Source organism: Rhynchophorus ferrugineus, unplaced genomic scaffold, assembly GCF_030347505.1.
Source record: "Rhynchophorus ferrugineus isolate W39M unplaced genomic scaffold, kcgeb_rfMv2 rfM5, whole genome shotgun sequence".
Lineage (NCBI taxonomy): Eukaryota > Metazoa > Arthropoda > Insecta > Coleoptera > Curculionidae > Rhynchophorus > Rhynchophorus ferrugineus.
The window spans coordinates 14206974-14233177 of NW_027472584.1; the positions used below are offsets into that span (position 1 = coordinate 14206974).

General features: G+C 33.2%; 1 protein-coding gene across 6 annotated transcripts in view; it reads right to left on the reverse strand.

Annotated features, from left to right (window-relative positions):
• PlexB (Plexin B) overlaps positions 1-26204 on the reverse strand; it is a 385819-nt gene that overhangs the window by 12500 nt on the left and 347115 nt on the right. For 4 of the 6 annotated variants that reach the window (XM_076404883.1, XM_076404880.1, XM_076404881.1 and 1 more), the window contains one exon: positions 10245-11808. In XM_076404883.1, the coding sequence (XP_076260998.1) occupies positions 10245-11723 (1479 nt within the window). In that variant the 5' untranslated portion in view covers positions 11724-11808. Of the gene's footprint in view, positions 1-10244; positions 11809-20778; positions 21010-26204 lie in introns of those variants that run through there. The other 2 variants (XM_076404882.1, XM_076404879.1) reach the window with 1 other exon arrangement.

Below are 26204 nucleotides of genomic sequence, written 5' to 3' on the forward strand. Positions count from 1 at the left end.
AAGTTATCCAAGATTTCTCCTTGAAACACGAAAAAAGATTACTAAATCATATTAACGTGTAAGCAATACAACTGCTGGACAGCGCGCAGGATGTCAGGAGATTGAAGCGAACCAAACCATACGAATTTATATAAAGTGTATACTTTTAGTGTAAACTATAGTTATAAGTTATTATCAATTTATAATTGAGGAATACATATTGATGTATTTTCTCGCAATCGTTTTGCTTGTGAATTAATCCAAGTACAAATGAAATGTAGTAATAAATTAATTTATAATTAAGATTGTTCTAAGCGTATCCAATAAAGATGTTATAAAAAAAATTAATTTAAAATATAGCAATTTCAAGGAGAATATTTTTAAGAATTTAATAAATATCTTTTTGTTGTCGAAGTTTGTCGAAACGCACTATAAATATCATATTAAAGTTTTACGGAAGAATAAGTTAAAAATGACTTTTCTTAGATATAAATAACAAACTAGAATTATTTTAATATTAGTTCAAGATATGAACTGAGCGCAGAAAATGCTGGTTCTTCGTTTCTATTCAATTAATGGGAATGTAAAAATATGGCTTGTGAATTATAAACTATGAAAATAATCAATGTCCAATTGTAGGATCGCTGACGGATGCATACAGTTTCACAGTCAGAAAAAATATATTTTCAGCATAGTGACATCGTGTTTCTGCACGTGAAATATTGAGGAAACGAAATAAAATCGATTCATTTAAAAAATAACAATGGGGGATAGCAAAGACTGGACTAACACCGGTGTTGGATATGCGGAGGTGGAACTTAATTATTACATCCATGATGAACTGTTACTGTTCAGTTAATAAACGAATTCCCATTCATACTGTTCAACATCTATTCTAATTTTTTTTTAATTAATTACATGTTACATTAGGTATGCTTAGTACAATCTTAATTTACAAATTAATTTATTACTACTGTTCTGTTGGACTTGCAGTAATACAGAAGCAAGGCAAGTACTGGATTAATATATAATCTACTCTAAATGAAATTATTTTTCGATTGGATTTATTAAAGTTTCGTTTTTAAAGGCCACGTCACTAAAAGAGTTATTTCTCCGAAAATAATTTAAATTTTGAAAAGTACTAAAGGCATATTCTTAAAGGGTTAAGTTTTGAAAATGCGAAAAAAATCGATTTTTCAAATTTCTAGACTAAAAGATGCCCTTAATTTAATTACTAGAAAAGGAAAATAAAAAGACTTCTACTGGAAATATAACGGTATTCAATAAATGTACCTATTAAATCTATAAAGGGTAAATAATTATTTTGATGGAAAGGAAAAACAATATTCAATCGCTTCGACTGATAAAAATATTTAAAATTCCAAAACATTACTTCAAACTTTTATAAAAAGAAAAATATCGGTGCAAACCATTGCTTGTTAAAACAAGAAGATTAGCAATTGTTTCACGAGCTGTTAAAATATAGAAAAACCATTACAGGTGATTGTTATAAACAGCATTTAACTATATTAAAGCACATCGCACTAAAGAATAATATTGTATATATAAAATGATGCATGAAACGCAGGATCATATGTTGTCAACTAGATTCAAGTTGTATTGGATATGGTTCACTGTCATAGTTCGTTCTTTTGTTACTCATTAGTTAATAAAATGACAATGATTCAAAGGATACGAGACTAATAAACTGAACAAAATACAATAAACAACCACTTCAAATTAATTGGTCCTCACAAATAGCTTCCTATTAGTTGTAATTGTATGCAGTTTGTTTTATCGAAAAGTCCGCACTGGATATAGTAAGTATGTAGAAAGCTTGACTTTCAGGCAGTAATTAATACTGACGTCAGCCTGTAAGTTTGGTCCTGGTAGAACAAACATATTTTAATACAATATAAATATGACTATTCACCACTCAACAATCAATCAAGTGTACAGAGCAACAGCGGTTGTTCAAAACGCATTTGACGAAAAAAATACTGCTCTACAATATTTCTAGATGTCTCACAAGCTTTTGAGTAAGAATAACGACAATAATAACTAATCTGCATGCAGTATCGCATGAAGGCGCATTCTTTTAACCCTTAAACCTATTTCGGCTGGAATAGGTCTCCAGGATAGCGTCTTGAGACCGCTCCTTTATCTGCTCTACACTGTTGATATCACATCAACAAAAGAAACAGTACTTGGAATATGTTAGAAAAGAACAAGTGGCAGCCAACAAGATTTATAGATGGACTAGAGAGTGGAAGATTGTAGCTCCAAATCTGTCCATGTTAATTTTACGTTGCAGCAAAACTTACTTATATCATCTGACGGATGCACGATTCCTCAAGCAGAATCAACTAAATACCTCGGTATCTATCCTGATGGTAGGTTAAACTGGAAACATTGTGTTAGACAAAAAACAGACCAGATCCAAAATCAAGCAATTGTACTGGTTAATCAAAGATATTGGTTTATCAGTCAATCATAATATGGAGTTACACTAAAACACCAAAACAAATTTTTACGATGAATTACCAACGCTTATCGCTGCGTAGCCAACGAAGAGCTGCACGATGACCTCGAAATCAAATGAATTTGCCAAGTTATTCAAGATTTTGCTTTAAAACATGAAATAAGTTTACTAAATCACGGCCACATGGAAGCAATACAGTTACTGAATTAGAAGATTGAAGAGAACTAACTTGTATAGCGTTTTAGGGTAAATGATGTGGCTCGGTGAATGGAGGTAAAACGAAATGGAACAGTAGTGTTTACATTATGTGACCGTTATTTATTGGCTATATAAAAAATGTGCAAAATACAAATGATAAAAAGGAAGGCAGCGGTGTTACCTGGAGACGAGGCTTGGGCAGTCGATGGTGGCACGTCTAAACCAAGCGAGAGTTGAGCGCCGAATGAATCGAAATACCCTTCAATAACATTCCAGATAAACGTCTCGGGGTTGCCGCCAGCTATTCGTTATCGGGTTCTAGTTGGCGCTGCTGGCACCCCGCCCGTGTTCAACATCTGGGATTATATTTCTGGGTATTTTGTAGACCGTTATTCCACGATGTAAAATTCGACATGCCTCAAGGTCGCTACAATACTCCCCTGCCAGAATTTTACATACAATTACTCCAAGCAACAAAAATACAAAAATGTATGAAAAAATATCAAATACAAAGAAAAATTATATACCAAACAAAATGTGCTGCATGAAAAGGGCTTTGAAAAATATGGTAAATCGAAACGGTTGTAGTTGGTACGGTTGCGATCTGGTACGGTTGTTGATATCTTCCGGTCCTACAAATACCGTTGCTTCATCGTTGCTTTGGCACTTGAATGTGGTCCATCGACGACGTTGAGAACAAGCTATTTTTCGGACAGGGCTCCCGTAATCGACGCTGTGGGAGGATCGATTGTTCGACGACGTGGTAGCTTATTTTCTTCGACGACGAGACAAGTTAGCAATTCTGGTACCTCGGCGAAGACATGACGAGTCTACGGTGACTGCAATCGGTACCTAGCTTCCAGAGCTGCTCTGTGACTAATCCGTAGTCACATACGTTACGGTAATTCAGAAAAAAACAAATAACGACGATATCCGACCGAAGCTGCCCAAAGCCTTTCAAATCAAAATGTCTGCCATTATGACGGAGACGGCGAGCGAAGGAAGACATTATGATTTAAACATAGCGCCGAAAGAAATTTTTAGCCGAGACGCTGATGATTAAGCAGTGATGTAAAAATATCTATGAGTTCAAAAGATTGTTAAAGAAAATTTTGACAAACAATTTAAAAAAATGAATTAGAATTAATGAAATGCATAGGAATAATATCGAAAGCGAATCGAATTAAAAATATTGAAAATTTTGAAACAAAAAATATAACGGCCACGTAAAATACACCATGTTGCACGTACCCTCCATTCACGAGTCCAAACCTAATTTTGCGAAAGATCACGTCGGGGTCATCACAGTGTATTAAGTTGTTACTTAATGTTGTGTGTGTTAATGTGTTACTCTAACTAATTTCTTCAGTACCTAATTTTAAATGTATTTTAGAATGTTTAGATAATATCGATGTTTTTGTGCCGATATATCAATATTTTTATTTATTTCTTAATATTGATATATCTTTTATAAAATATTGATTTTTCCTGATTGTTGCAAAAAAATTTCGATATTTTTTTAAAAATATCGAAATTGATATTTTTATCGGCGGCCGACATCCCTACCTTGTTTGCGTTGTCATTAATGATTATGAAAATAAGTGTAATTGTTTTCGATAGTTTCGCATCTGTAAAGTTCCATTTTCAATTTTCTCCGTTAAAATGGTTTTATTCGAGGGGCGAAGACACTAACATCAAAAAGCTGTTTTACTTTTGCATTTGCAAATTGCGAAATAATGATTATGCAACTGGTGAGGGCCGCCACGTTACAGAATTAATCTTCTAAAGTGACTACGGTAATTAATTTAAAACAGCAAGCAGCAGTAAACTCGGCAAAAGCGGTTGGTAAAAAGCCCCCGCTGATGCTTATCCTGTTAAGAGAGCCAGCGCAAAATATTCACTCTAATCTATATTCGTACATTTAAGTCCCAATTTTGAATTCACCCAAGGCCGAGTGACAACTTCCGAACTGTTCTAACAATTAAGTCCGTCAAAATAATCTGTCTAAATTCCCATTTTGAATTTATTATCATCTTTTTAATATCATTTAAAAGCAGCTTCCAACAACTAACAACAGAAGATCTTCAACCCAAAAATTTCCGCAACAAACTTTAGAAATATGTAGAGCTCTAATTAAAGTCATTCAACTTCATTCTGAATTAATTTTGTGGGATGTCTTTGTACATTCTAGATTTTATTGTTAACAGTTTTAAATATGATAATGAATATATGATATATTAAAGTATTGTTCATATTCGTGTTCAGTATTTTTCATGAGACATTAATTAAAACAGCAATCTGAGCTGATGGGTTTTGTAGGGCTTTTAATTTAAGATTTTTTATATACATTTTCTCATATATTGCAATATATTGTCACATATATCTGCTGCAATAAGTTTGACCTTCAAATTTCTCATGTGTGGATTTTTGTGGTTGGCCAAATCGACGTCTGTCGGCTACATTAAAATTGATACTTTGAACCTTCTCCAACATCGAAACTGATATCCCTCACGATTTTCATTACTATTTTACTTTGATTTAAGCTAGGAAAGTGAAAGATCTAGACAAGTTGTGTTTGGTTCATAACTGGAAAGACACTTTTCGATCGAAAATCGACATCTTCAAATCTGAGAAAAATATGATACTTCAGCATGAATATATAAAAAAGGTCTAACAATACATTTTTGACAAAAACTTGGCCCACTGAAAGGGAAGTATGTCACTCAAATGCACTTAAATAGACTCTACCCTGGCTTTTTGTAGGCTATGCTTTTGTTCAGAGATGAGTGTGACTCAACATCGTTATACTGATAAGCGTAATATTCTTTGTACTAATAAATCCCTGCCCATTCAGTTTGCATGAACATCTCCGCTCTTTATAAACTACGCTAGGTACGGCATCAAAAGTCCTCTAAGGTTCTCCAAGCAACTCACAGCCACTTTGGGAAAGGGTCTAATAACTTGGAACATCTTTGGTTTATTTAAACTTTACTGAATGAAACAAGCTCAGTGTGAGCTATTAACGGTTTCTTACTCTTCAGTCAACTAACGCCATTTCTACGAGAGATAACTATACCCTCAGATTGTGTATATAAAATGTACATTTGTAGAACGTAACGACGAGTTGAGGATTCGGAGCAGTGTTTGAAGTTGTTCAAGCGTAATAAACCAGAGTTTTTGCGTCGATATGTGACAATGGATGAAACATGGCTCCATCATTTCACTCCGAACTCCAAATACAGCCATCCGAGTGAACTGCATACGATGAACCCGCTCCAAAGCGTGGGAAAACGCAACAGTCGGCTGGCAAGGTTATGGCATCTGAATTTTAGGATGCGCATGGAATAATTTTCATTGTCTACCTTGAAAAAGGAAGGACCATCAACAGCGACTATTACATGGCGTTATTAGACCGTTTGAAGGACGAAATGGCCGAAAAACGGCCGCATTTCAAGAAAAAGAAAGTGCTGCTTCACCAAGACAATGCACCGTATCGCAAGTCAACAAAACGATGGCAAAAATCCATGAATTGGGCTTCGAACTACTTCCTCGTCCACCGTATTCTCCAGATCTGGCCCCCAGCTACTATTTCCTGTTCTCAGATCTTAAAAGAACGCTCACTGGGAAGAAATTTTCGTCGAATGAAGAGGTGACCACCGAAACTGAGGACTATTTTGAAGCAAAAGACAAATCGTACTACAAAAATGGTATCGAAAAGTTGGAGTGTCGCTATAATCAGTGTATCACCATTGAAGGGAATTTTGTTGAATAAAAAAACTAATTTTGCCAAAAAAATGTGTTTTACTATGGTAGGCCGGGGACTTTTCAATTGACCTATTACTCTTTAAAGAAAGTGGGAGGCAGAAGTATGTAAACTAAAACAGATAGATGTAAAACCTTGGAATTCTCAGTTAAAAAATGAAAAGTAAAAAAAATCTTGCTAAGTAATATTATAATAATAATTGGCGTGTAGACCACCGAAAAAAAAATTACAGAACTCACAATTAAAAAACATTATGCGAGAAATACAACCATAACACTATTTGTGAACAAAAAATACAATAATTTTTCTTTATTGCCTGCTATTTTATTACTTTTTAAAGTGACTTTTAACGTTTTATCATATGCAAAAGCATATAATAATTCCAAGAAATATATAATACATACTATCGAAGAAAAAATCTTGGTGTTTACCGCAACTTAAAATGTTTATTTGAAATTAAAATATGAATACCAACATTCTATTAAAATTAGTACATACTAAGTTGGTAATATAAAGTAATATAACGGTACAAATAAAAAAGAAACACCCATTTGGAAAATATACAGTTACATCAAGAATAAAACAATGGCGGTTTAAACAGTTTTAAGAAACAGATAAATCGTAAAACGTCAAAAAGAAAAAAAAACTCAAATAGTTAAAAATTAATGATAAATATCCTAGACACTATCACAAATTAACACCAACTATAGGGCATCTCATTTAATTAATAAAAGCAAGCGTGTACTTCAAATTTAAATCTCTACCATAAAATTAACACCACAAAAAGTTTATATGGTTTTCAAGAAAGTTCAGAAGATATTCACAATATTTATGGTCAATAAACATATAAAACTACGAAAAAGAATATAAAATTGACAAGGTGTTTTAAAATTATCTTAAAATTGTATTTTTAATTTTTAAATTGCCGATAATGTTTGAACTATTATGGGATTGAATTAATTTAAGATAAAGATGAAAACTGTCCAAGAAAAAATATATCCGCACGTAAAAAATATGCGGAAATGCGAGATGCTAAAAATCAAATAAATTAGTAGTTTCTCTTTGCAGTTAATAAATAAAGTGCCCTAAAGCAAACTTAATAAAAATTTACGAGCTGGAACTGTCATGCGATCCACCAGTAAAAAGGTATTAAATTAGGTGTGGACTATTGAGTTCTAACTAGGAAAAATGTTCCCCAACTTATTATGTGACATGAAATAGATAAGTAGAGGAGCAAACAAGGTTTTTTTTTGGATCGAAATATACTGGTCAAAAATAGACATAGACACACATTGTTCACATTCTTATGTTGGTCAGTGTGTAGAAATGAAAGTAACTTATTTTAATATTAAAGAAACTGAAGAATTTGTAGTTGCATACCTATGTTAGTAACTGACAGTAAGTGCTTAATTGTTTATAACACATGGGCTGTTTTATTGCATTCACCACTTTTTCAGTTGATCCTAACTTTCAAAAGAAAGCTGTTAAATTTTCGTGATACTCTACTCATACTTTTGTGAGTTATTGTGCTAAGAGTGACACATTGTTATTTTCAAAACAATGGAACAGAAACAATTTCGAGTTTTAATTTTACACTGCTTCTTGATGATCAGAAACAACAATGAAACGTTGGTTCACTGACGTAAAATGTGGTCGTAAAGACACCGATGATGCAGAACACAATGGACGTCCAAATGAGGTGGCAACACCAGAACGCATCAAAAAAATCCAGAAACTCGTTTTGAATGATCGAAAAGTGAAGTTGCGTGATTTAGCTAACATCGTAAAGATATAAAAAGAACCTTTTGGTTTTATATTGCATGAGCATTTGATATGATAAAGCTCTGTTCAAAGTGGGTGTCGCGTTTGGTCATATTTAAACGTAACAAACTGGAATTTTTGCATCGATATGTGATAATGAATGAAACATGGATCCATCACTTCACTCCGGGATCAAGACGATCTTCATCTGAGTGGACAGCAACTGATGAACCTCGTCCAAATTGCCCGAAAGCACAACAATAGGGCTGGAAAGTATATGGCCTGGGTATTTTGGGCAGTGCGTGGTGTAATACTGATCGAGTGTGTTGACAACGGAAATGCCATCAACAGTGAATACTACATAGCGTTATTGGAGCGTTTGAAGGCCGAAATTGCAAAGAAACGACCGCATATGGCAAAGAAGAAAAAAATGTTGTTTTATCAAGACAACGCACCGTGTCTGAAATCAATCAAAACAATGGCAAAACTACATGATCTGAACTTCGAATTGCTCCCATATCCACCATCTTTTGAGTCAAAAGATAAATTGTTCTACAGAAGTGGCATTGAAATGTTAGATCGGCGCTGGAATGATTGAGTGGCTCACAGTGGAGATTAAGTTGATGAATAAACTATTTCATTATTGAGATAACATTTTTTACTATAAATGTAATTAGCTGTTCGTAAAAGAATATATTATTATAAATAAAGAAACTAAAGAATGTAAGTTACATAACTGTATGAATAATTATTAAGTAAATTAAATTCACGTTTATTGAATGATTTATTAACTAAATAATTATGTACTGTAATGGCTGTATTTTCATTTTAATAGGAAAAAAATTGGGTTTAAGCCATCTAACTAGTAAACGAGTAATATAACGAATAGAGTTTTCTTGCCTCTGAATCCAGAACAAATTGACATACGTATTAAAAGTTACGTGTTAGTAATAATTTTTAAAGAATACCTAAATATAGATAAAAAGGAACGTAAATTATGTTATAAAAATAACTGATTCCTAGAATTAAACTATTAGGAGTATGTTGGTTATAAGCATGTATTATATTCTTTTAAATGATGTCAAGTAACATAACTAGCAATAAAAGAGTAAATAGAGGAAGATAAGTAATTAGTAATGAATAACAAGATATTAAGATTTACATATTAGTTAATATGTTATATAAGACATATACTGGAAAAATTTGCAATATATTAATCGGTGAAGACAGTGAAGTATAGATGGCGGTTAGGATAAAAACCTGAAAATGCTTTTTATAATCATTACTACATTGTACATTCACAGCTCCACCTCGAAAAAGTTATCTGTTCAATGACGGCGAAGTTAATGTTAATACAAAACAACAAGGACAAACTTAAAAGAACTTAGTTTAAACTCAAAACATTTTACTTTTCCTGCATCACACAATGGTCCAATTATAATTTGCTTGAGATCATAGCGTCAATTTTTTTTCGATGAGATATAAATACAACAAATCTTATTGGCCTAATAAAGTTTAGAGCAAACTTGGTTGGTGGAGGGTCCCATTATGGTATGAAGTGGCACCAGTTAGGAAGACTCTACGGCACTTGTTGAGATGAATGAAGCATAAATACAGTTTGGCATCTCCGCAACATGTTACACATGAGATATTATCAAACTAGTACATAATAACTACATTTGAGTGCAATATAAGTTATAAGTACAATATATAAGTCGTACTACAAAAATGGTATCGAAAAGTTGGAGGGTCGCTATTAGCAGTGTATCACCACTGAAGGGAATTATGTTGCATAAAAAAAAACTATTTTTGCCAAAACAATGTGTTTTACTATAGTAGGCCGGGGACTTTTCAATTGACCTCTTATGTAACAGTTAGGTTTTTGAACAGTTATTTGCACTGATACTTTGCATTTTCACCGATAGTCATCGCTGGTTAAAATACAGTCAAGAACAGTAAATTTGAAAACACTTAATGATACATATTCCATAGAACCATTATAATGGTACTATTTACGCAGCATATTCATTAAATTAATAATATAATAAGTAGAAGACTTACCTTAGATCCTGACAGAACATAGAGGTAATCTCCTGTAGGGGACAGAGTGGTATCAGGTAAAATAGGATTACCAGGGTCAACAAGAACTTGTTCATATTCTGGTGGCGATGGACCATTTAAGAGAACCTTTTTGATATATCCATCGGTGGTGCCAAGGAATGCTAGAACATGCCTACCGGTCGAAGCCGTAGCAACGGCAGACAATGATACGTTGGGGAACGTTAGAGCTGCTGAAGCGGTGATTGGAGTCACTCCACTGATCTTCAAACCGACATCGCCACAAAAATTGGGTATATTCCCAGCAGAACCACTAGCAGGACATTTACCATCCAATACAGGTCCCGATATATAACCCATATTACGATACTTGACGCTACCGTTGAAACACATGTGTATGTTTTCTATAAACTTATTCTCGATATCCCGCAATGAATAAATACACAAAGCGGAATGATTCTGAGGCTCGTTGGTGATACCACGGGCCGGTCTAAAAACAGCGACTAAAACCGGTGATGCTACTTCGATTCCCATGATGGCAGCAAGTTCTTCCCCAGCAGCAGTGACCTTCGCATCCTGCACCAAATTATAACGGCGATCAGAGTCAACACATTGTAACGTGACTTCGGTGTAACTGTCATAATTAGCGTCGTTGATACATGTTCTGGCTAATCTGGAGACGTAACCTTGTTCCTCTTGTCCAGGTAGATGAGATTGTTTTTGGACGATAACGAAATACGCGTAATCACTAGCATTAAATCCGTACACATATTGCACTATGAAATGGTCGCGATATTTCACATCGATACTGAGCAAAGATTGTTTACTGAATGAGAATTCCGCGAAATCGAGTGTGTCCAAATCTCGACTGGATATAGCTGGTACATCGTGACGGTACTCCCCGTTATTGGTGAAGGTGGTGCCAACATAAAGAACGTTAGGTTGTCCCCAAGGATTGTAACTTTTCGGACCGATAAAAGCAAAAGTGGATGCGTTGGCATCATTGGCGGCGATGCTCATGGGTATGAATTTTGCTTCAGCGCTAATATTACTCAACTTGTATCGATAACATGCGCCTTGGTATAAAGAACCACACGATATCAAAGACCGAGATTCCGACTCCACCAATAACACTTTGTTGTAGTTGTCCATCAATGATACACGGATGTCTGGATCATCACAGCCCTTTGCATGACATAATGGGCTGTCGTTTTTCGGTCCCGTAACCACGAAATGTTCGAGACTAAGATTTTGATCGAGCTGCAGCAACACGTTCACACCGGCCACGTATATTCGGCTCGTTTTGGTGTCGATGGCCATGTGGTTGAGGCGGAGCGGTGGTTCGCCTTTGAGCGGGTACTGGGCTAGGAGGTGCCCGGGACCGAAGCCCCGGGTACCCTGCAGTACTGCGCCGTTCACGAGCGTCACCAGCCACAGCCAGGCCGCCGCTGCTGCTGCTACTGAATGCACCGACCCTACCATAACCGCTGGTAGATAGATGGTGGGGGTCCGAGTGTAGGCATGCTAGACAGCAAGCCACGACACTCCCTTGAGTCGGTAGTCATCACTGAAACAAAAGAAAAAAAGATCCGTTAATACCTGTCTTTGAATTTCAATCATCTGACTTAAAATTATCATTAATATTAGATGCTTGCCTTGTATTGATAAAAAATGGTGTAACATATATTAATCAAAATATTTTACGTTATTTTCTAACGTATTTTTCCGTACTTTTCCTATTTTCTGGCTTAAATGCTACATGTCTCTCTCCGAGATCGTAATAGAAATAAACTCATTCTTTTAAAATGCGACAATCAGTGCACAATTGAAGAACTAATTCAAAGACGCTGATTATAATTTTTTGGACTATATGACCTTTTGGATAGGCATAACACATGAGCTGAACAGTCCCGGGCCTAACACATAGATGGCGCTAATTTTATTGCATTCACTGCTTTTTCATATAGTACCAACCTTCAAAAGAAAGCTGTTAGAATTCCATGATACTCTACTCATAAGTTTGTGACTTATGGTGCTAAGAGTGACACTACTTTTGTGATTTTCAAAATGGATCAAAAACAATTTCGCATTTTAATTTTATACTGCTTCTTGATGGGAAAAAATGCCGTTCAAGCGAAGCAATGACTTGAAAAGTGCTATAAGAACTCCGCTCCATCAGAAACTCCGGAATCAAAACGATCGTCATCTGAATGGATAGCAACGGGTGACAGGCCTATTTTGAGACAAGAGATAAATCGTTCTACAAAAGTGGTATTGAAATATTTGAGCGGCGCTGGAATGATTATGTGGCTCTTGATGGAGGTTACGTTGATGAATAAAGCCAATTTGAACAAAAAAAAACGCGTTTTTTTGTTATGCCCGAGATTTTTCGGTACATGTGTTAGCTAACAGTTCCGAAAAAAATATGGATTAAGATAATAGAAAGTTAATTGAAAAAATAGAAGACTTAACATTGTCCGAGGACAAAACAGCTGTGGCGGACTGCCAACTATGACGAAATATAGTGAGGAATGTTTGAAGTTCTGCTGAACCAACAGTAGGGTATTCGTTGATAAATAGACTCTTCTCCCAAGTGCCGTCCATGAATTGATGATGATGATGATGATGACCGTGTCGAAAAAATGATGTTGGTAGGTATCATCGATCCATTTTCACACTTCTTCAGCATTTCGAAACCATGTGCCAGCCAAGCCATGCTGCACAGATCTGAACAAATGCTAATTAGAAAGCGTTCGTAAGTGCAGCAGAGCTTCCTATTGGAGCTGCAACAGTGTATTCTACACAACTCTTAACATGTGTGACCGAACCTTCACAATGCAAGAGCACCCTATTGGCATTTGTTACTCGTTATTGCTGTTCTTTTTTGCAACAATATGTTTTTCACTTTGTTTAATTGACGTCGGTGGACGTTTGCAGTAATAGATTCATTCTAAGCTGTTTAATCTACATTCGTACATTTAAGTCCCTATTTTGAATTCATCCAAGGCCGAGTGACAACTAGCGAACTGTTCTATCAATTAAGTCACTCTTAGCACAATAGCTCACAAATGAATAGAATATCATGAATTTAAACAGATTTCTTTTGATGGTTAGTACTAACTGAAAAAGCGGTGAAAGCAATAAAACTAGCGGCATCTATGTGTTAGGCCCGGGATTTTTCAGCCAATGTGTTACAGATTTTTTTAATAAAGACGTGGCAATAGCATCTGGGGGGCATGTTGTTTTTGGAGATTTATTGTTATTATTGAGTTATTCACTGTATGTCACTATGGCAAGTAACAGGATTGAACAACAGGTCTAAATGATAAAATTTTACTTATATATTCACGAAGAGGTACGAGGAGAGACTCCATTCTCATGTTATGAAAGTGCACATCGTGATTAACACTCCAGCTGGATACAGTCTCAAAATAATCAAACTATTAGAACTTGTGTAGTGTAGTGAAGTACATTTAACAGAAAAATAGCGTTAATTAACATATGAACATTAAGATACTAGTTGGGTTCTCCTAAATATATACATAATTGTAACGTATTCTAATATATTTTATTATGAAAAAAATAAACACGTGCAACGTGTATCTTAACCAAAATATTTAATATAATATAACAAAAATGACTTTCGAAACACAAGTTTCTAAATCAATTTAAACAAAATTAAATTTCTTTCCTAGGTTGCCTAAAAATGAAATAATACAAATCTTAACATACCAACATTAAAATCATAAGAAGAATAATAGTAAATATCCAGATATATCTGGAAATATGCACTAAACAATGTAATCACTTAATTATGTTTCGTCTTTCTTTTATTAATTTGGTTTCTTCCCATTTATCCAAAAACCATTTCTCAATTTTAATCACGTATACAACGATTCGAGAGACTGAAAGAGTCGTGTCATCTTTGTTTGTTTATAGGTGAGTCAGATTTTAATCATTCCTTACATCAATATTCCACCAGACATATTAATGAGCATACTGTAAAAATAAAACCTTAAACCACAAAACCCAATGACAATATAATTATAATCCCGAATAGAACAAAGATTCATATACATTAATAACAATGAAGCTAAAACTAACAACTAACTGTACTGAATAACAGTATCCTATTGATAAAAACATTCATTTATAACGCTACCATATAAAAATTTTCATATAATAAAATAAAATAATTTATTTTAATTAATATTCTTGTTAATTAACATTCGCTGATCTAATAATAACTTCTTGAGTTTATGTCTATAGGTTATCCAAGAAATGTTTAGTATTTTCACTTTATTGTAGAGACGGTGAAAGATCGGAGTACATCTAGAGTCGATGAAGATAATAGATTGCTATTTGGCTATATAAATCCTGAAAATTCTGTTATTCTTTATATATATAAAGCTGTGCCAACCATACGGTTTATTAAAATGAGCGAGTAAATGCACAGTATACTTGAAAGGAATTTAACTAACAATCGAATGGAGGATATTGTAGAGCTAAGAAGATTGAACTGGAAGTTTCAAAGATTCACAATATGAATACTGATCACATCGTATATCAAACTGTAAATATTAAAAAAGTAACAATCAAGGAAAAATACTACACAACATAGATATTAATATCTAAGATGGCAGAAGTGTTGTGATAAGATTTGTAGAATGAAAACTAATCGAATATATATTTTTCTGCCAGGAACACCAACCGTAACAAAACTGTATAATTTAAAAATCAGTGCTTAAATAAACAGAACAGAACTTAACAAATTCAACACCTTAAAATCATCATACAGAGTACAAACAGGAAAGAGTCAGTTAGTTGTCAAGCAATTTATTACTGAAAAAAGAAAAAAGTGTATTAATAGAAACGCCTAGTATATGTCAACTTAATACGTAAGTAACTTCAGCTATCAAAATAAATCATTAAAATGCTCAATCAAAAAAACTTCTTTTACAAAAAATAACGTCTTTTGAACGATGAGTATTGTTGAAACATTTATATATTTTAATTAATTGTAACAGCTGTAAGTAATAACTGCACTTTATTAGTAAAACTCGTATAGTAGTAGAATATAATTAATATACGGATATTGTTTTTTTTTTGGTTGCCATCTTGCGTATGTACCATAGACTGAAAATATCCGGTATACAGAGATAAATCCAACACAAAGTCAGCTGAAGAGGTCTTTGACTACAGCTAGTTCTGATACCGATAACAACTATTTCCAATAAAATCACAAATAGGCTGTCATGATAGTAAAATTATATGAATCAATCACTTGAATATATGTCATATCCGTCTGATCTGAGTGACTATGATTTTTTATGTTTTGTTTCTCCGACACGGAACTCAAACCTTACTAGAAACACAAACAGAGAACATAAGAGTAAAGGTAATGGATAAAAATGTCAATACTTAACAATAATAACAATAACGCAATAAGCATACAAAATTAAAATTACAGTCCTTTTTACATAAATAAATTCAAGTTTTAAGCACTTTTCAGCAGTCAATTTAGTTATTTCTATAACTATTATCATAATGTTACAACAAAAAATCCTGGATCTACCGAGAAATTGCAATTTGAACGCACATTTTCATTAAAACCTATTATCATCCTAATACGGTTCAGTCGAGAGGCACAGCATACACCGGATTCAACAAACAATTGTTCTCGGTATAGTGAACGTAACCGTCAAAAATCTGACCCTCAAACCCTCCGAAAGTAAATTTCAATACGAACAGGTAGAAAATCTTTTTACCTACCCGCCATTGCTCCCTTGAAAACTATTATATTTGTAACGTGAATCTTTAGTTGAAAACCGTATCCACGAGATTGTGCCGTTCGAAAAAAAAAAAGAACAAAAGATAGTGGGCGTCATTTAACAGCTTCTTTTACTATTATCTTTATTCATTAGCAGACGAAATTTAATTTTAAGCTGACAACTTGATCTATATAGATAATATTCAACAATTATACGAACGTAATAAAATATATCACGACCATAATCAAACTACAATGAGGTTAATTAAATGAAATTGCTCTGTGTTAACATTTATGTTAAAAAAATTTAAATCAATAGAAATTGGTGGAATGAATGAATATGATTCTTGGAAGCCAAATATTCGTGAAGATTATCAAAGATTTATTTTATTATTAAGATACTTTTTTTCAAAAAATTACTGAACTTTGACAGGCAATTACAATAGATGACGTGATATACGATATATTGCATCGAACACTAACACTAGATCCATATTAAAAGTTCTGTTTTATTAGTTTTTTTTCTCAAATGTCGAGTCAATAAAACACTATTTGGCCGGCTTGGTGGCGCAGTGGTAAAGACAAGAGGACGGTCCTCCTACTGTTGCGATAGCCACGGGTTCGAATCCTGCTGGGGCATGGTCGTAAATTTATGTTTATGACTGTTTAATATTAGTGATTGTCCTGGCAAGAGTGTAAAAGGAAAATGATCCCAGTCACGCCACTAACCAGGCTGGGTAAGACCGGATGTACTCTGGGACGATTTCTAAGTCGCTCACTCGCCAGTCGGTAGGCTTAATGCCGAGGACCGTGGTTCAGAACCCACGTTAAATAGTAAACCCATAGTTGGTAAAAGGAGACTTTAAAATATGTAAAAAAACATTATTTGTGGGAAATATTTTCAGCTTAATCTTACGAGAATTGTTACTAAAAAAATTATCTTGCTGGGTGATGTTATAAACTCGTGGAGAACTTACTCCATTGATAAATATGTTTGAGTATTGATTTCGACATATTACGAACGGTGATTTCAATATGGTTATCAAAGAACTGATCGAAAAAACTGAAAACTGCGTAAAAAACTACGTACTTATTCTGTAAAAATCTCCATGGAAACGTTTGAATGAAAAGTTTTATCACACCCTCTGTATACACCAGATTGCCTTCTCCAATTTGGCTGAAAATCAGGTTTAGTTTTTTTATAAAATATCCAAAAAATAGCCCAACTGGTAACCGAAAATTTATTGAAAAAAGACTGAAGAAAGAAACTGTAAAAAAAGATTGATGGTAAGTAGCAACGACTAGTAGACAATAATTTGAAAAAATAGATACATACAATGATAAATTAATATGATAAAATTAGGCCAAATGCGAAAATAAGTCGGTCACCTTCGTCATAATGTGGAGTAGGTTACAGAATACTCATCAACTTAAGTAACAATTTTCAATCAATGCTCAAAACCCATATAGGCCGGCTTGGTGGCGCAGTGGTAAAGGCGATGGGACGGTCCTCCTACTGTTGCGATAGCCGCGGGTTCGAATCCTGCTGGGACATGGTCGTAAATTTATGTTTGTGATTGTTGTTTGAAAATTTGTGAATGTTCTAGGCAAGAGTGTAAAATCTGACAAGGAAAATGATCCCAGTCACGCCAGTAACCAGGCTGGGTAAGACCGGATGTCTTCTGGGATGATTTCCGACCGTGGTTCGGAGCCCACGTTAAATTTTAGGCCCAGTCCAGATAAACCCATAGTTAGTAAAAGGAGACTTTAAAATATATATAAAAAAACCCATATAATGTCAGAAAAAATATATCCAAAAATTACCTGATAAATAAAATTACGAAGTAATAAAATCAATTTCAAGTCAAAATCAATCAACTATTTCAGGCAATTACGATTTTTTTTGAAAGTATAAGTGGTAATAAAAACATATTACTTATTTTCCAATAATTCAGTTGAAAAGAGTTTTTCCAAACAAAAATTGTACTGGGCTGATCCTGATGATAATTAATCTACCAAATGTTAACACTTATCAAGAAATCTTGATATATATAATTCATAATTACAAACAAAATCAGTGTGATTTATTTTACGACCATTAATGAAGCTAATACACCAATAAACCGAAAACAATAAAAACATCATTAAAATTATGTAAAAAATCAATATAAAATATTATTAAGTAAAATAGCCGTTAATCGTTTCGACAAAAAAATTAAGTTTGTCTAAAAGGAACGTGATTCATTCATAAAAACTAAAAATAAACTATAAATATCGCCCACAAAGAGCATAATTAATAATTAAAAAACGATTTTTTTGTTTATGATGGATCGGATATCAGCTACGGGGACTCGCACAACAGGTTTTAGGATGGTAGAAAGAAGAAACATTCTTTTAGAAGTTTAGTGTGGTATGTAAGCTATTTTTTCGATCTACTGAGGTGGTCTCGGCAGAAATGTACGTAATTTGGCTCGGAAAATGTCTCTTCGGTACTAATTAAAGAGTTTTTTTGCCAATTTTTTCTTGGATAATCTAGTTTTTTCGTCAATATGATTGAACAAAACCCTTGAATCTACTTCAGGTATTAAAACGCACGAGGCACCATCTATTAGGATTTTGCAGATGTAGTGCCGGTTTCTAATAACAGATGGCGCTACATGTACGCTAGTATACTTATAAATTCGATTTTATTTACATTAACATAAGGGATAAAAAATAAAATTATTTTAACTATAGAAATACGTATTAATTAATGGGGGAAATAATCTTATTATGCAATTTCTTAAGTATCGCATTAGATTCCATGAAATTGTGGTTAATTTAGAGACAGAAATATGATGTCGATGAAATAAAACATATACAAACATGAAGGTGATTTCCACAACTCCATTGAAATTTAAATAATGAAGAATAATATTAACCACATAATATTACCATTTTAGGTCAGCCTGGGTGCAGTAAAAAAATAATAAAATTGTAGGATTAATTTTCATATATTTTTTTTGTAAATGTTTTAACATATTTCTTTCCTCTATAGTTACGAAGATATTTAAAAAATAATAGATGTTTTTTATTAAAAAAAATATGTATGATACAACCAATACTTTTCTCTCTATTTATTTGGTGATACGTATTTATATAACAACTAAAATACACTGCAGACATATATTCTCTAGACAAAACCAAAATTCTATTTTTAAATTTAATTTTTAAAATTTGCCAGAGCCGTGAAACAACGAAAGACGCTATACAAAAGTAGTTCCGAACTTTTCGAGCCTAGGGTGTATCCTAAAATCCACTCACAAGTATAATTAAAGTTGAATGGGCCCTAGTATTCACCCTCATTGACTTCCTGGAAACCATAAATCTATCTCTAAACAACAATTACTTTGTGAAAATATATTTTTGTAGATATAGAGGCGTTGGGTTCCCTTTTTTCTTATTACTTCGCTATATGAATGTTTAGAAACAAACTTACTGTTTCAATAGTGATATATTTACGTTATTTACTAGCTGGTTTGGTATGTGATCAATACATTTTATCTTTACGCAAATAGTAATAAAACGAATGGATTTTGCTCGTTACGAACACCCTTGGATTAACATCAATAAATCTTAAAATTCTAAATTCTATCTAAAATCCTGATTTATCATCCGCCAGTATTATCTGCTCTTTTAATTACATAGTAATTGTCTTAAATAGTATTAGATTGTCCGCAATATTTAATTATCCTTTTTATCAAGTTGGTAGTGTGGGAAAATTTGAGAACATGAACGATAACCACCATTAGGTCACAATTATTATCTTTAATAAATTATCAGTGTAAATCAATATATTTTTATGCGGAAAATTGATAAAGAAAATGTCAAGAAAAAGAAAATTAACTGAGCGTCATTATGGAACCTCATAATTATAATCACTTTGCTTTGACAACTATGTATGAAGTAAAACAATTATACATATTTGTAACAAATCGCTTGTCCTGAGTAATTATATCAAGCAATTTGATTACTTTATTGGAAAATATTAGCACAATAATCTTGAAACTGTAATACATCATCCAAAACGAAACTTGTAGCATTTTATATGTAGTTGTGTAAAATGTAGTGTTAAACAAATGAAACTGAATCTGTGTATTATCCCAAACGAAATAATCTTAAATTATTGTATAAAATAAAAATAATATTAATGAGTTTTATTGAAAATATACTCATTCTAAAACCTTTTTGTAGGAATAATGTTTCTATGTCTTAAAAAAATATTCGGTATCTATAGCCATTGCGGTGGCAATAAAAAAATATATACATTTGATAAAAACCATAAAACTTGAAATTATATAATATCCGCAAAATAAATCTGCTTCATTTAAAATAAAAAAGGAGCAATAAAATGAATCGTCTTTACAACACAAAATAAACATACCATCTTAAACGCTTTACATTCTACATAATGTCTTCCATTAGGTCAAACAACTTCCAAACTAGCCATTACAAGAAAAACCTAACCAAATATAATCGGTCAACAGACAAGTTTACAAACACCAAATCGCTGTAAGGCCTTTTACACTGGTAAAATTTCAAACACACAGACCCCACAGAATAGAGAAACAAACAGAGATTTATATTTTATTTTATCTAGGTTCCAAATACAATAAATACCACGTTTTATTTGTAATTAAATGGTTTCCGGCGATATATAGAAATGGAGTGTATTTTCAAGACAATTTATAGGATTTTAAATTAAAGTCGGATTTTAAAATTACTTACCATATAATAAAAAATAAAAATAAATTCCATTAATATTCTTTTACCACCTGATATAATATTTAACTCCAAGTAGACACCAACACTATAATAACAAGGAAACTCTAACTATCATCGGACGAAACAGAGTACAGAGATGGGTCCCTGCACCGGTTAAAGCATATCCTTTGTCAAACGCGAACCAGACTCTAGAAAAACCGACTAACACAACCTCCCCGTTCAAGCTTAATACACAACTAATTCATCAGGTGTGTTGGTGTCAGAGAGACATGGTGCTTTCGGGACATGCGCAGTAAAGACAAGCACGTGCACAGACGATCCCAGTGTAAAAGCTCTGTGATGCATCGACAAAATATACGCTCGTCCTGACCGAATGATGGTTGTTCGATTACCGATAGAAATTTGAAGGTTGTTTTGAAACCGCTTCGAGCCTGTTGAAGCAACTTTACCCGAGCAGCTACGCAATATAATTTTGACATATATTGCAGAAATAATCTAATACATTTACTGATAATAAAGAGACGAAGATTGTTAAAAACTCATTTCTGTTGTTGAAAACGGAAATTGATAATGAAGTTTCATAAAATTTTTGCGATACAACCACTAAAAAAAAATTAAAAATAACGCATTTAAGGTGAATAAAATATTTTATTCCAATTATAAGGGACCTGACTGAATTTCTTGTGAATCAAGGCTTTACGCTGAAAATATTTTATTTTTTTGTCACCAATTTTTTTATTATTAAATGTCGTCTTTTCAGGCTATTCAATGGGCTTATTTAAATATTTCTGTGGAGGTTTTTACGGATTTTGCAACACGTGACTGAGCGTCATTATGTTGCAAAATCTTCTTGTCGCGTTTCTGTTTGTATAACGACCATTTCTCTTTCAATAATCGACTTAAAAGCATCAGTTACAAATTGATAGCTATTTTGTATGGTTTAAGCATCCAGTTATTCATATTTTAATTTTGTCGTTTCACTTTATTGTGCGGTACTTTTTTCTCTACATTTTATGTTATATGGAATATATCTATGAACGTTAAAACATCTACAAAGTTGATAGGTTACAAGTCATCTATTTTTTTGTTATACTTTTCTTGTAGTTATTTTTTGTTATAGCCTCCGTTTCGTCAACATACGTCTAATTAAATTATTGAAAAGACTACTTAGACGTTTCTGAATGCTTGTATCTTGTTTGTTTCTTAATTCAACAGATTCGTAGCCAGGAAAATTATCTTAGGACACATAATAAATAATAAAGCCAATAAACAATGCTTTGACCTGGACATACGTGTCTGATATCATATAGTATAGGGTATCTACTGGGAATTACGTAGTAACAGTGAATATGGGGTAGTGGGTAGGTATATTGAAGCATAATGTAAGACAATTTGCGTATTCAGTAAAATATTTGCTGAACACAACATTCCCTCAAAGTTGATTTGCCCAAAAATAGATAAAGACGATAGTAGGTGCATGTAGATTGACTGTTTAATTTGCTGGTTTAATCCAGAAGTACATTTCTCAGTATAATTAGTAGAAATGAAAGTTGAAAACCTTAAAATTATTGTAGATGTGTTCTGAAAATCCTCAACATTTCCACAAGTCAAAATAAAATAAATCTTCAATGAATGTTTATTCTGTTGCTTAAATATACATATACTAACAGTAATTAACAATATTATTACAAATAAATATTTTTAACTGAAGTGATCAAAACATTAACGAAAGTCAAAGAAATAAAACAAAATTCAACTCAAATAAACTGCATTTCAATGTCAAAGTAACAGTATCGATATATACAATTATGTATATTCACATATTATTGAAGAATTTTCTTTGTATTTGGTTTTTCACGTTACCTATGAGCAAAATGGATCCTGTATATCTGCGTGTACATACTTCAAATATATACTATGTTGTCCGTTATATGTTATATGGAATATATGTATGAACTATAAAGTTGATAGGTTACAAGTCATCTATTTTTTTGTTATAGTCTCCTTTTTACCAACATAAGTCTAATTAAATTATTGAAAAGACTACTTAGACGTTTCTGAATGCTTGTTTCTTGTTTGTTTCTTAATTCAACAGATTCGTAGCCAGGAAAATTATTGTTAGGACACATAATAAATAATAAAGCCAATAAACAATGCTTTGACATTGACATACGTGTCTGATATCATATAGTACAGGGTATCTATTGGGAATTACGCAGTAACAGTGAATGTGGGGTAGTGGGTAGGTATATTGAAGCATAATGTAAGACAATTTGCGTATTCAGTAAAATATTTGCTGAACACAACATTCCCTTAAAGTTGATTTGCCTAAAAATAGATAAAGACGATAGTAGGTGCATGTAAATTGACTGTTTAATTTGCTGGTTTAATCCAGAAGTACATTTCTCAGTATAATTAGTAGAAATGAAAGTTGAAAACCTTAAAATTATTGTAGATGTGTTATTGAATTATTGTCGATATGTGACAATGGATGAAACATGGCTCCATCATTTCACTCCGAAGTCCAATTGACAGTCATCCGAGTGGACTGTATACGATGAACCCGCTCCAAAGCGTGGGAAAACGAAACAGTCGGCTGGCAGGCAAGGTTCTGGCGCCTGTATTTTGGAATGCGCTGGGAATAATTTCCATTAACTACCTTGAAAAAGGCAGGACCATCAACACCTATTACATAGCGTTATTGGACCGTTCGAAGGACGAAATCGCCGAAAAACGGCCGCATTTGAAGAAAAAGAAAGTGCTGCTTCACCAAGTCAATGCACCATCAATGCAAAATCCATGAATTGGGACCTTCGATTTGCTTCCTCATCCACCGTATTCTCCAGAGCTGGCCCCCAGCGATTATTTTCTGTTCTCAGATCTCAAAAGAATGCTCACTGGGAAGAAATTTTCGTCGAATGAGGAGGTGAAACTGAGGCCTATTTTGAAGCAAAGGACAAATCCTATATAAGTTCTCATTTAAGATTCATTAACTGTCCCAATATTTGTTAAATATATAACTTACTGAGTGTTAAGTGTTGCTTGACAATATAAAAACGGTTTTGATTGTTTAATTAATCCTCATTAAAAGCGCAAAAGCTCGTTAAATTTTATATTGTAAATTATTGAGTGAAATTCATTATTATTCCATTTTTATAGGTAATTTATATTTAAATGTTTATCTATCCCATGGGAAGTAGAATTTTACTGTTTACGTACATATAACCGGCGATCGTTTTACGGTTTTTCTTTTAATATCAAGGTTATATTGATTTTAACTAGTTAATATGTACTGAACTTAACCTAGTTTTTATTTCAGAATGCGATTACGGAGATATTTTAGGTAGGGTTCAGATATAGCCGAGAATTTAACTCCGTTCAGGATTCTCGAAACGATAGTTAAAAAATGTTAATTTTCAATTTTATATACCCATTTTAAAGTCAGCTTTTATTTTAGAACGGTTTCTAAGCCGTAACAACTGGAAGTTATTGCCGACAATGCCTATTTTTTACAGTTTATTTTAGAGAATATTTTGCATTTTTTGTATATCATGCGATTTCGACCGGCCTACATTGGAGGATTCGTTCATTTTGTAAATTATCTTAACTCTCATTCACATCTTCGTTCCCCGATTGAAAATTGTTTGTGAACATAAGATTGAAAAAACGTAATTTCAATTTTTCTACATATTATTTTAAAGTCGCATAACCTTAGCAATATTTATTCAATGAAGCCATACTATGGCGCATTTTAAAGGTAAACAAATAACGGACGGGAAGATAGTGTCATTTCCACATTTAGATTTTTTACTTTTGAAAAGCGCGTGCGCACAGCAAACTCATTGAAAATTGTAATGTGTGCTTAAGTGAATTACAAACACCGAAAAATTTAATGGAATTCCAGAACCATGCCTGAAATGAATCATTATAAGCGCTAAAATATCTACGACTATAATACACCGAAAAGTTTGTGAAGCCTAGAGAAGATTCACACACAGTTGCAAAGCTTGCATTAACGCCAAAAAAAGGTGATGGTGAGTTTGGTAGGATTGGAAAGGAACTGTTCATCATGACCTGCTTGAATCTAGAAAACCCATTAACTCCACTCGGTACTGTCAACAGCTAATCGGATTAAAGTAGGCGATTAACAACAACGTTCAAAATTCACCAATAAAAAACGCTGACTTCATCATCACGACCACATCCATGACATGTTCAAACCACCGCAATCTGTGTTTTCGGATTTCGAACGAATTAGTTCATAATAAGATCTCACAAACAAGCGTATCCGAAATACTTGGAACTTACTGATGTTATATTTCAATAGTATCTAAATTTCGGACCCATCATGGCAAAATTCGGAGTAAAAGGCTCGTAGGAGCCTGGTTTTATTTTTAATTGCTATGTTCTTCTTTTACTTCGTACTAGAAACGTCTTAGAAAATCAAACGCTCTCATAACTCTTTCATTTATCTTCATTTGGTCTATTCAAATACTATTGAAAGTATATATTTAGATAAATATTACATAATTCAACAATATATTTTATACATGTAAATTCTATCAATATAAGAAACTGATCATAAATGGAAAAGGATAGAATTGTAGAAAGAGAAAGAGAGACATTTGAAAAGATATGATAAATAGAGTGGACAAACTCTGTCGGGAACTAAGGGAACAATAGCAAGCCAAGAAAAATTATAAGCAAAATTAAACAAGCTTGGAAAACAAATAAACTATGGGAACGACAGCGAAGGAAAATATAAGTTTCATATAGAAGAAAACAATCGAGAAGAAATTAAATGGAAATACATCGTACTATTGTACGAAGCGAGATGTGTCTTGTTGGAAGTAGGAATAGAAACAAATAGAATAAAGATGCATGTCAAAGACCGAACGACGTGGATTAACTTGTCAGCAAATAAAGGAATGTAAATTTGAAAGTACGTCAAAGTTATAAAGACTATAAAGCCATAAAGTGCATCGAATTTGCCATGGTAGTTCAAATTTGATATCCATTACTAGTTGATGCTTTGTAGTTGGAGATTAAATCAGAAAATTGAATTAACATGACGAATAAAATATTTTTACAAACAAAACTGAACCGACTTCAAAAAATAAATAAGGGACTCACTAAAATGTAAAAAATAATCAAACTTAGACTAAAAGAAAAAAATGTCTTACAATAAAATATATACGCAGTAATCTTATTTTTTTTCAGTCAAGTCGGTTCAATTTTTTTTATTTTTTTTTGCCGACTTGGTGGCGCAGTGGTAAAGGCGATGGGACGGTCCTCCTACTGTTGCGATAGCCGCGGGTTCGAATCCTGCTGGGGCATGGTCGTAAGTTTATGTTTGTGATTGTAATTACAAATATACTTATAGTATTACGCCAGTAACCAGGCTGGGTAAGACCGGATGACTTCTGGGA